The sequence below is a fragment of the Muscardinus avellanarius genome (genome assembly GCF_963383645.1).
Source record: "Muscardinus avellanarius genome assembly, chromosome: 6".
Taxonomy (NCBI): domain Eukaryota; kingdom Metazoa; phylum Chordata; class Mammalia; order Rodentia; family Gliridae; genus Muscardinus; species Muscardinus avellanarius.
This window is the reverse complement of record NC_137791.1, coordinates 22,571,006-22,584,169: the sequence shown is the minus strand read 5'-3', so window position 1 is coordinate 22,584,169 and position 13,164 is coordinate 22,571,006. Positions and strand designations below refer to the sequence as shown.

General features: G+C 37.8%; 1 protein-coding gene across 3 annotated transcripts in view; it reads left to right on the top strand.

Annotated features, from left to right (window-relative positions):
- LRBA (LPS responsive beige-like anchor protein) overlaps window positions 1-13,164 on the top strand; it is a gene marked incomplete at both ends in the record, with an annotated part of 652,640 nt that overhangs the window by 134,164 nt on the left and 505,312 nt on the right. For all 3 annotated transcript variants that reach the window (XM_080697476.1, XM_080697475.1, XM_080697477.1), the window contains 4 exons: window positions 7,987-9,045; window positions 9,978-10,156; window positions 11,749-11,902; window positions 12,313-12,493. In XM_080697476.1, the coding sequence (XP_080553602.1) occupies window positions 7,987-9,045; window positions 9,978-10,156; window positions 11,749-11,902; window positions 12,313-12,493 (1,573 nt within the window). The remainder of the gene's footprint in view (window positions 1-7,986; window positions 9,046-9,977; window positions 10,157-11,748; window positions 11,903-12,312; window positions 12,494-13,164) is intronic.

Here is a 13,164-nt window from a genome sequence, read left to right as displayed (position 1 = left end):
TGGCTGGGCATGGTGGCACATTCTTGTAATCCCAGCATTCGGGAGGCTGAGACAGGAGGATCGTGGTTCAAGGGCAGCCTCAGTTACTTAGTGAGGCCCTTTGCAACTCAGTGTAACCCTGTTTCAAAATAAAGAATAAAAAATAGGGCTAGGGGTGTAGCTTGGAGGTAGAATGCTTCTGGGTTCCATTCCTAGTACTGCAAACAAACAAACAACAAAAAAAAACAATGCTAATGCATAAGACAGTGAAGAAACAATGTTTTAAGTTGGTTTCTATAGTTTTCACTTTACTTTTGTTTTGGGGGGTTGGGGTACTGGAGATTAAACTAGGGGGGTAGTCTACATCTGAGCCACACCCCCAGCCCTGTGTAACTCACTGAGTTGCTGAGGCTGTCCTCGAACCTGCCATCCTTCAGCCTCCCAAGTACTGGGATTACTGGTGTGTGCCGACATGTCTGGTTCATTTTCAGTTTCAACTTTTGTCTTTCATACATGTGTTTTAGTTTTATTTATTTGTGTGGATTTTGAAATCTTCATTGATGAGAAGGCTTTTCTCTTTCATAAGGTTTATATAAAGTAATTTATTTGAACACTGCTATATTTATTCTTTTGGAATTTAGATCTTGACATTTGCTTTTAAATAAAATGGGCAACTTATGCTCTAAGGCTTTTCACATCAATATTTAATAAAGTTTAGGACAGAGTGGAAGGAACTCAGTAAGTAGGTGAACAGTTTGTAAAATGTTCTTATAAAGATTCTGCTGAAATTATTGGAACCAAATTTTCTTTCTCTAAAAATATGCATTCTAAAATAAAGCATTGTAAATGCTTTTATTCATACAGCACTGAAGTGATGCTTATTTTTCCCTTTCTGCAGTCGCTTTGAATCTTAATATCACAAATTTATAATGTGGTTGTTGATAAAGAACTGGTGTGTAAAGAACTAATGCCGCGGAATTGGATAGCTTTTGCAGAGTTAAATCAGGATACATGCAGCAGCTATAAAAAGCCAAAGAAACTCAATTGCAATTTTATTGTCCAGTTTGATAGATTTCCTGCCACCTTTGTAGCAGGGAAGCTGTTTGTCACTGCGTGCCGCTTCTCTAGCAGCTGATGTAGGTTTTGTAAGCAGTAATGGGCTCTTCCAGTGTGACTGACTACACTGCGTTGGCTGCCTTCGTGTCAGGGTTTCGAGTGTGTGCTGGGGAGCTGTGTAATTTCATCGTCCTATTTATTGTCTAGGTTTTCACTTTTTAATCTTTCTTTTTGAAAAAAAAAAATACCCAAGTTAGACCCTATAATACTATTAAGTAATACTGCTTTCTCTTGGTATGCCAAAGTGCTTCTACTTTTTGATTAAAATTTAAATGAAGCCTTTTAAACTTCTGATTTATGAGATTTAAACAAAACATTCTTTTTCCAAACAAATTTAACTAAAATCTGTAGGCACTGTATTTTCTCTATTTTCTCTAGACCCATATTGCCTTAAGGTAGAATGAATTTATGACTTGAAATAATAAGTGAAAGTCACTGGAACTAAATTTCCCCACCAATGAGAAATTCAGATAAGGTACTTGATGAGACTAGTTAAAATAATCTCAAGAGTTTACTTATTTTTAACAATCACATGAAATGGCTTAAGTATAAATTTCATTCATTTTATAGAAGACCGAAAATACCACTTAAATGGGCAAAATTGTAGAATTTTGTTTAGAAAAAAATTCTCTAAGTTGCTAGGCATGGTGGCACACACCTTAAATCCCAGTATGTGGGAGGCTGAGTCAGGGGAATTGCAGATTTGAGTTCTGTCTTAGCAATATAGTGAGACCCTGAGCAACTTAGTGAGACTGTTTCAGAATAAAAAATAAAAAGGACTGGGGTTATAGCTTAGAGGTAGAATACTCCTGGGTTCAACTCCATCAACCCTAAGACATCCTTGTCCACAAAACCTCAACATTCTCTGAGTTGTTTTAATTTTTTTAAATTATAAGATATAAACTGCCATAAACATCTTAATGTAGTATATGTGTTTATAGTGTCTGTATAAAGTTAAAGGCTACCTATTTTAAGAAATTTCAAGAGTTATAAGAGTTTCATATTTTATTGTTAGTATCATACTTAATTGCTAAAGTATTATTGGTTTTAAAAGCTTTTAATCAAATAATATTTGCTTTTTTTTTTTGGTGGTACTGGGGTTCCTGGAAGCCCTTCTATCTCCAGGCTATACTCCCAGACCTATTTTTACATTTTTATTTGGAAACAGGGTCTCCTAAGCCAGCGCGCGCGGCTGGCTTTGAACCTGCGGAATCCTCCTGCCTCTGCCTTTCAAGCGCGGGGATTACAAGCGTGCGCCACCACGCCCGGCTAATATTTGCTATTTTAAAATAATTTTAAAATAGTTGTTCACTGCACCCAAACCACTCATTATTATTATTATTTTTGTGTGTGGTACTATGGAATTCTACCTCCTAGCTACACCCCCAGCCCTACTTATTATTCTTTATTTTAAAACAGAGTCTCACTAAGTTGCAGAGAGCCTCACTAAGTAGCTGAGGCTGAGCGAGAACCTGAAATCCTCCTGTCTCAGTCTCTCGAATGCTGGGATTACAAGCATGCGCTACCATATCCGGCTTCTTTATTTTTAAACAGGGTCTAACTAATATGCAGAGGACCTCCTCACTAAGTAGCTGGTGCTGGGTGGGAACCTGTGATCCTCCTGTCTCAACCTCCCAAATGCTGGGATTACAAGTGTGGAATTACCACCACGCCTGGCACAAACCACTCATTTTTGAAACATCTGTGTATAGCTTAATATTAACATTTTGGGGCAAGACCTTCCAGTTTTTTTTTCTATGCACATAATATACATACATGTAATTATTTTCTTAGAAAAATGTGATCATATTTATGCTATGTATAATCTTAGTTCATTGCTGGGTGTAGTGGCGCACACTTGTAATCCCAGCATTTGGGAGGCTGAGACAGGAGAATCGTGGTTCACGGACAGCCTCAGCTACTTAGTGAGGCCCTTTGCAACTCAGTGAGACGCTGTTTCAAAATAAAGAATAAAATATAGGGCTGGGGCGTAGCTCGGAGGTAGAATGCCCCTGGGTTCTATCCCCAGTACTGCAAAACAAAACAAAAATACAATCTTAGTTCATGATATTCTTACATGAATTAATAGCTGCATATTATTTGGTACGTATAACATATATTATGCAGAAGTAAAGTTAAGAGCAAAAGCTTCCGCTTTGAGTAACATATGAATGCCAGCAGACCACTTACCATTTTAAATAGGAGTGACTGTGTGACTCAAGTTAATTTTTTCTATTCAGGTCTTCTCCAAAATTTTATTTGGAAAAATTTATGGAGGTGGTGTTTTAAAGATATACCCATTTATATTATAATGTATTACATTTACATTAACTCTCCCTTATTGTTGAGGAGTGGTGATCCTATATATGTGACCCTCAGCTTGTACGATAAATTCCTATATGTAGAATTTTCAGAAGGAGCCTATGCATTTTAAAACCTTTAGCACATCTTTTAAAACATTTTGGCAACTGCTGTGTTGCTCTCTAGGAATTTATATGAGATTATAGTCTAGATTTGCATGAGAGCATTTGTTTAGATTCTTAAGAAAATGAAATTGACGAGGATGACTTTAAACCAAAAGATTAGTATGTTACTTACTAAGATACTATTTTGTATCATGGTTCTTCTTAACTTTTTATATGATGATAATACTACTATTGCTAAGCTTTTAGAGTTTCTCTTAAGTATTTAAAGAAATATATATCCAGAATTGCCTAAGAAAATGAGCATAACTTATTGTATTTTTTAAGCATATTGTGGAATGGGTGAAAGACTACTGATAATGTAGGAATTCTGGTGGTTTGGGAAATTTGAGGGCAAAATTTATTTTTTCTTTAAATTCTAGAATGTTTTTATGTGTTAGTATATTTATAGAAATTAAGAAAATACTAAGTGATTTGAAGACTTCATTTAGTATCCCTGAAGAAGTGTGATTTAAAATTAATTTATGAAGCCAGGTGTATGGTGCATGCTTATAATACCAGTACTTAGGAGGCTGAGACAGGAGAGTTGTGGGTTGGAGGCCAGCCTCAGCGACTTAGCTAGGCCCTCAGCAACTTAGGGAGCCCCTGTTTCAAAATAAAAAAAATAGGGCTGGGGTGCAGCTTAGAGGTAGATTGCCCCAGTACTCCCCACTCCACACACACAGTTGTTTTATGAAAGAAAAAAATCTGTTTTTGTATTTACTATGGTTGCTTACTTAAAAATGGTGAACTTCAGAGTTAAAAACTACAACCTTGATAGTAAAGAGGAGGAAAAGGAAATCTTTTCCTTTTATCTATCCTCCAAAATTAATTTGACACAAGATGGATTAACAAGACAAACACATACCAACTCATTTAGTACTCAGAACTCTTCACAAGAAAATGAAGACTCAGTGAAAGTATGACACTTGCTGTTTGTATTCTGGGTCAGATGCAGAGTGCAAAGTTGTGGGAAATGACACGGGATAAGGCTGTGTGAGCTAAGAGCAGCAGACAGGGAGATCTAGCCAGGCCTGCCTCAGTGTGAAGACCAGCTTGTTCAGATGCTTTCTGTGTCCTTAGTTTTCAGAAATAAAGTTACTCCTTTCTTTCTGGTAGAGCTAGTGAGGAGACCTCTGAAGGAATCATCCTACGACTTGATTTAAGAATGAAGGGCAGGAATTCAGAGATTCTTTCTTGTACTTGACACTTTTCAAGATCCTCAGCTTATTATATATATATATATTTATTTTTATTTTTTTATTTTTTTTGGTGGTGGTACTGGGGTTCCTGGAAGCCCTTCTACCTCCGGGCTACACTCCCAGACCTAGTTTATATTTTTGAAACAGGGTCTCTTAAGCCAGCGCGGCTGGCTGCGAACCTGCGCGATCCTCCTGTCTCCACCTCCCAAGCGCGGGGATTACAAGCGTGCGCCACCACGCCTGGCTAGCTTAAAATATTTTAATATGCTAAGATATCGTATATTAGGGTAGTGTGTTCTGAACCCTGTCAACAGCATAAAAACAATCATCTTTGTTGCCCAAACAAAAGTAAATGCAAAATCAAAAGGCAGTTGACAAATTTTGAAAAATCACTTAGATCCAAAGTAAAGCTGTGTGTGTGTGTGTGTGTGTGTGTGTGTGTGTGTGTAAATGTGTGTGAATTAACCCAGGGGCACTCTGCTTCTGAAATATACCTCCAGCCCTATTTTACTTTTTATTTTGAAACAGTGTCCTGCTAAGTTGCTGAGGGCCTTGTTAAATTGCTAAGACTGGCCTTACACCTAAAATCATTCTGTCTCAGCCTCCCAAGTACTGGATTACGAGCATGCTTCACCTCTCTCTGCCAAGACATAATCTTACCTAGAATTTGAGAGAAAGAATCAATAGAAATATGTACAAAGGACATGATATAACATTACATAGAAAGCTGTCTCTACCTCGGATGTATAAAAAGATACTGACTTTACTCATTATAAAGAGATCATAAATTAAAACTATCCTTTTCAGTAAGAAAATTGGGACAAAAGTAAGGAACATTGTGTATGCTGAGTATATATTAAGTAAAGTAAGTAGGAAAATAGGAATTTATATCTGTGTTTCTATGTAGGAATATACCATGGACAAATATATAAGAAATTAGTGATTTCTTATGTATTCTTAGGTAATTCATTGGTAGAATGATTGTAAGTGAGGCTCTGTGGTAGGAGGGAATCGTTTATGCTATATACTGTGTTATATTTGAACCATATACAGATAAACCATTAAAAAATTTTAAGTTCATTGTATTTGGAAGGCTGAGGGAGGAGAACAGCAATTTTTAGGCCAGCCTGGGCAACTTAGTGAGATCCTGCCCCTAAGTAAAAAAATAAAAAGGACTGGGAGTTTATTTAGCTCAGTGATAGAGAAATCCCCAGTACTGCCAAAAAGAAAAACAATTAGGTTCATTACATGAATGGGATGTATAGTGATTATTGTGAGTATCACTTGGTTTCCTTATGGGATTGTTCCCCTTTGCTATTAAATTTATAATGATGTTTTTATAATGAATTCTTTGTTAGTTTTCTTGGGATAGCATAGGCTTTACACTTGCTATCTTTCCAGAATGCTCTACTAGGACAGCCATTTAGCTTTGAATCTGGAATATCTATATTACTAATCTAGATACTTTAGGTACTTATATCAGTTACCTTATGCTAATATTGTTCCAAGCTGTTCAATCAGAGTTTCTGTAAAAGATCTTATGTATGATGGTAATCATTCAGACATATGTCCATTGATACCTCACATGGTAAAATTTAGCTGTTTTTAAAGATATATCTGATTTATAAACTATGGATAAGATTGATAACCTATCAGTTAGAAACTAAGATACCATATTTAGCTGATATTGCCATACAAAGATATACAATGAAAAAGATGCATTAGCTTAAAAATAAAATTAGTTGATAAACATTACCTACCACTTAAAAAGTCTGAATTTTTATAAGTTAAACATTTTAAATAGGTGGATTAAAGAGATAATATTCATTTCTTGAAGTATTGCATTCATCTTTTACCTCCTTATTAGTAAATTTAAGTGCCAATTAGGTTGAAAGTAATGGCAAAAGAAATGTTGTAGTTATTAGCTCATAAGTATCTTTAACTAGTAGTTTATAGAAGTGCTTTCCAAACATTACAAATAGCTATAGATTAGCTATCAAATGATTGTGAAGATTAATGACTAGTCTTTTAGCTAGGTAATTTACAACAATATCTGGTAATTAATTGGGTATTATCAGCTTTAAAGTTACAAATACCTTAAGGAAAACAGCATACAAAAAGATAACAACAATGATAATTATTTAATTGCCATTTAGCTTTTAGGCTATTAAAGTAAATTAAAAGAAATATAAACACCAACCAATTTCAGAATTTTAATTTTTGAAGGTAATTGCTTTGTATTTTTTTTTTTTTTTGCGGCACTGGGGGTGGAACCAGAGGCTTTCTACCTCCGGGCTATACTCCCAGACCTATTTTATACTTTATTTGGAAACAGGGTCTCACTAGGTTGCTGAGAGCCTCACTAAGTAGCTGAGGCTGGCTTCGAACCTGTGCGATCCTCCTGTCTCAGGCTCCCAAGTGCAGGGCTTACAAGCCTGCGCCACCAGGCCCAGCAGATAATTCCTTTTTATTCTGTGATTTTTTTTTTACATAGTCTCACTATTAATTAGTTATGAAGTACAGTAAAGATATTTGCAGAACCTTGGAGTCTCAAAAATTTTAGTTCATGTGCTCTTCCTCAGGAAGACACTGGCATAAGTACTCTACTAAAGGAGAAAATCAACAAAAATATGAAATACACGAAACAACAAACAGCACGCAAGATGGATAAAGAGGGTCTGCAGGACTAGTGACACGTCCCAGGATGGCAGCTGTGTGGTAGATGTAGATGGCAGTGGAACAGAGGTCTCAGGACACATTATGGGGGCTGTTTCCGCTGAAATGCCAGCATCCTTTGTTTGATTTACTTGTTTATTTTTGCAGTACTGGTGATTAAACCTAAGGGCATCCTACTTCTGAGCTACACCATCAGCCCCATTTTTTATTCTGTATTTTGAAACAGGGTCTCACTAAATTGTGGAGGGCCTCACTAAGTAGCTGAGGCTGGCCGCGAACCTGCGAACTTCCTGTCTCATGACACAGATAAGAATATTATAGGCAAATTGTTTTACTGTTTTATATAAACTATGTATTTGGAAAGTTATTAAAAAGTATTTTAATTTTGTGTTCTGTAAGCTGTGCTATTTTTATGTGATTTTTTTTGAAGATTTAAAGAAGTTTATTAAAAAGATAGAAATACAGAAGACAGTTATAGCCTCATGTCACCCAAGAGTGACATGAGGGGGTGTTTTATGTGATTTTTAACTGGTTGCACTTTTTCTATCTAGGTCACGTTTGAAATACACAAAGAAAACCTTGCCAATATATTTAGGGAACAGCAGGAAAAAGTTGATGAAGAGATAGGGCCACTTTCTTCAAGTCCAGCTCCAGCTGTCACTGGCATTAGCAGTGATGTTGATGTTTCAGTGGCGTTCCAGCAGTCAGATATGAGGGAATCTCCTGTCTCTCATGTCACCAGAAATAGTGATGAAAACTCAAGTATTGAGAAGACAAATTCAGTGGGCTCTGCATCCACCCTCGAGCTACGAGTGCACAGTGCATCTGATGAAGAAAGGAAAGCTGAGCGAGACAGTCGGGAGTCGCTGGATGAAGTCACATTGGAAGAGGCAGCGACAGATGAGTCAAAGCATGCAGGTGATTTCAGTGCATCTTCTGACGTAGGGGAGTCTGAAGCTGTTTTCTCTAATCCTTTTAAAACAACTGGCCAGGACACAGAGGCCCTCGGTGAAGTACTAGCTTCCCTAAGTTCTCCTTCAGAAGAGGATGCTTCAGAGATGCCAGAATTACTGGAAAAATCTGTAGTAGAGGAAGAAGAGGAGGATTATGTGGAGCTGAAGGTTGAAGGTAGTCCTGCTGAGGAAGCCAATCTGCCCCCGGAGCGCCGCGGTGATGGCTTGTCTCCAGCTGCTTCGGAGGCCAGTGAGAGCCCGCCTGCACCAAGTGATGCCCGCGAATTGGTCTCTCAAGAGAAAGAACCTGCTCCTAACACCCAAGCTGATACGGACACTGGAGATTCTAGAGATGCTGGGCAGCCGACCCTGCCAGCATCCGGATCCTCAGACACCTTACCAGAGACCATTGCTTCCCACACAGCTGTACAATCAGACGTTGAACAGACGCTGGAGGAAGGGAAGAAGACAACGGACCTCAGCGGAGAAACCAAATCAACTAGCGATTGTCAGGATAACGGCTTGGAGACTTCTGCTACTTCTGAGCCAAAGATTGCCAAGCTAGATGTTTCCACCGTCACCACAGATACAGAGAGACTGGAACTAAAGGCCAGTCCAAACCCGGATGCACCTCAGCCTCCTCGACATGTGCTTGAGGTGAGTTTTTTTCTTGAATTGGGTTTGTACTGAGTTAAGATAGAACAAGTGTACATCCTAATATTTTGTTTTACTTTGGATCTGGTTCTCATCCTATTTACAGTGAATGTAAAGATTATGTTTCAGATTGTTAGTGCAGTGCTTGACAGTTAACATGAGTTTATTTATATTTTTCTGATACTGAGGATCAAATCTAGGGCCTCACACATAGTAATCAAGTACACTATGACTGAGCTACGTTCTTGCCCCACTGTGAGTGTATTAAATGGCATCCTGAATTATTATTTTTACCACAGCATCAGAGAAGGCTAGGACTTCTGAGCTTCAAGACTGGCCTAATTTTAGTTTATAAAGTAAATATTGGAAATGTTTACATTTCACCATTTGACTAACCCAATTATAGCACTTTAATTTTCCAATAAACTCTGGGGCTACAAAACTCCCAGTATATCAGGTTAATTGCAAAAGTTGGTCGCCTGGGATCATTTTCTACTTTATTCCATTCGTACCCTCTCTCTCTTCTTCCTTTCATTGTTGGTCGGTTTGTTTTTCACTATATTTTCTTTCTTTTATTTTATATTTAATTCTATTCAATTTATAATCCAGCTACTACCTGGATTATAAATGCTGCCGTTCTTTTACACTGAGACTCAAAACGAAGAACTGCTTAATTCTTTTATGAAATACTACATAATGGTAATACGTGACATGGCTCCAAGCCAATCAGTATTAGTTGTGCTAGCTTAACATTTTTAATAATTTTGCTTTAAGTGTACTAAAATATTAATGTTATTTCTAGTTGAAAAAGTTCTAATTTGGTTTTTCAGTGTCTTAAAACTTGAGTACTTGTTAGATGAATTGTATGACATTATTTACTAATGCCTTCCTTTGGACTTAAACTCGTTTTGTCACTTTAAAATGTTCTGTATTAGACAACAAGGCAACAGGTGCAGCCAGGACAAGGAGCAGCCGCGGATGCAGCTGAAGGACAGAGGAGGGACTCCAGATCGGCCGTGTTCCGCATTCCTGAGTTCAGGTGGTCGCAGATGCATCAGCGTTTGCTCACTGATCTCTTGTTTTCCATAGAAACAGACATACAGATGTGGAGAAGGTTCGTCATATGTTTTTTTAAATAAACGATATGTGTAGATCTTAGTCTTTGTTTACAGAGAAGTTTATATAAATATTTTGCAATTAATTTCAGACATTTGGTTGAATAGAATATACATTATTATGTGGTAGAGTTATATCGAGCTCTTAGTCTTTACTCTAAGAATGGATGTTGGGCTTGGTGGCACACGCCTGTAATCCTGGTACTTGAGAGGCTGAGACAGGAGGATCTCCAGTTCAAAGTCAGCCTCAGCAACTTAGTGAGGTCCTCTGCAATTTAGATACTTTTTCAAAGTAAATTAAAAAAATAATAAAGCTGGGCGTGGTGGCGCACGCTTGTAATCTCAGCATTCCAGAGGCTGAGACCGGAGGATCGCGGTTCACGGACAGCCTGCTTATTGAGACTCTTTGCAACTCAGTGAGACCCTGTTTCAAAATAAATAATAAAGAATAGGGCTGGGTGTGTAGCTCGGAGGTAGAATGGCCCGGGACCCATCCCCATTACCTCAAAAAACAAAAACAAATACGAAAACAAAAAAACAGGGTTGGAGATATAGATTGGAGGTAGAATGCTTCCTGGGTTTAATCTCCAATACCAAGAAACACTCTCAAACAACAACAACCACCACCACCCAGTGGAATTCCTAGCTGGTCACCAGTAGTGTAGACGTGCAATCTCAGCAACACAGGAGATTGAGGTAAGAGGATTTCAGGTTGAGGCCAATCTACTCAGTCAATTTAGCAAGATCTTGTCTCAAAATAAAAAATAAAAAGAGAGGCCAAGTGTGCAGCTCAGTGGCAGAGCTCCCCTGTGTTCAATTTCCAGTATTGAGGTGGGAGAGAATGGACTTGCTGTCTGGATTATAAAAGCATGAAAATCAGAGAATTTCTTTAAGAAAGATGTGGAGGCTTTTCCATAGCATATTTGATGACAGCATGCAGTTTACCAGAAGGTAGGCCTATGGAGATATACTAAAAACAATTGAGATTTAAGTATAACATTGTCTCTATCACTGGCATAAGAAATTTGTACATTTCAAGTTACCTTCCATTGTGTGATATATAATTTTAAAAGTGCCTAAACAATTTTTCCTTTTTGGCTGTACTAGGGATTGAACACAGGGGCATTCTGCTCTGAGCTATACTCCCAGCCCTATTTTTTATTTGGAAACAGGGTCTCACTAAGATTCAGAGGGCCTCACTAAGTAGCTGAGGCATACGATTCTTATTTTGTTTAAAAGCATTTTATGGAATTACCTAATAAATGTTAGTAGAAAATTAATTTTAGTAGCACTTTTAGCACCATTTACCTCCTAATTTTTGCCATAGAACTTTTCAGTACGCTAATTTTATTCTTCTTTTAAAAATCAAATGTAAGTTTCAGCACTGACGAAGGGCATGGATAGTAATCGGTGATATAGGATGGTCAGTTTCTTGTGAGGAAGCGTTCACCCGAAATATGTGCTACATCATTGTCTTTCCTCAGTTTCCAGATGAGTAAAAAGCATCTTTTTATCCTCCCTTCCCCCACATAGACAAACTGTGATTTCCTTTCTTTAGCTTTATCAGTAAACATCATTTATCTTTGGACAGCCATTCAACAAAGACAGTTATGGACTTCGTGAATAGCAGTGATAATGTCATCTTTGTACACAACACAATTCATCTCATCTCTCAAGTGATGGACAATATGGTCATGGCTTGTGGGGGTATTCTGCCATTGCTTTCAGCTGCTACATCGGCTACAGTAAGGACCTAAGTACTATATACAGTTGGTGTGAAAACATGGGTTAACCTTATGCATCCTATGGATTAGAACTTGAGTGTGGTGGTTACTGTGCAACATAGCTGCTGCAAATCAAAAGCAACAGAATGTCTTGCAATCCGGAAAGAATTTTTAGGATCTGTCCAGGAGTGGAAAAATTAAAAAGGGTATTGGTGTCGTAGGGATGAGTCACCTAGAAGAACATGATTGGCAGTGTTTTCACCTGAATGCTCCATTGCCCTTCTCTTTTAGATCAAATAAGTAGATCACTCTGTTGTACTATTCTGAAAGCCTGACTTTTGTAAAATTCAGAAATTTGGGGAATTAATCTGGTAAACTCATTTTTTTTAAATCAGAATATAAACATAGATGTCAATCTTTATTCCTTACAGCATGAGCTGGAGAATATTGAACCTACTCAAGGCCTTTCAATAGAAGCCTCTGTGACATTTTTGCAGAGGCTAATTAGCCTTGTGGATGTGCTTATATTTGCAAGTTCTCTTGGCTTTACTGAAATTGAAGCTGAAAAAAATATGTCATCAGGAGGAATTTTGCGACAGTGTCTCCGCCTGGGTAAGCTATGCATTAGTAATTTAACATTTTTCAATAAACCAGATATTAAATTGAAAATTATTTTCTGTTGAGGGACAAGATATGTCCAAGGAAAATTTTCATAGGTCTATTTCTTAGTGTACTATGCATTGTAGAATTTAGCGGGGTAGGTGATGGGGAGAAGGACATCATTTGAGAAATCTGCGAAGGTGATTCTGGCTGACAGAACCTGTCTCATTTGTGTTCTTTCCCAAGGTTGGTGTTTGGAAGGTAGGATGGTACGAATGAATGTACCCTATGCTACGCAGATTGGCTGACACTAGGAGATTGAGCATGGTTTTAAATTTCATAGTTAGCAGGCGCAGATTTGATTTTATGCAACCTGTGACAAAAATAGTACAAAGGTTATTTTCCTGGGCCTGACAACAAATGAAAGAGCATTGTATTCTGTGTTCTCTCCTCCCTCCTGTTGTTCCCCTCTCCCATTTCTTTCAGCTTTCGTGCTTTCCTTGGGTACTTTTCTGAGTACTTTCTTTCTAAATTCTTATGCTTGCTAACCATACGATAGCAGGTGGTGCTTCAACCTCCCCACTCAAGTTTACTATTTTGTCCCTACTTTGTTCTTCTGTCCTCCTTCATTTCAAATGCCTTGAGTGGTCTGATCGGGAATTGAGATGATTGTATGGTATCAA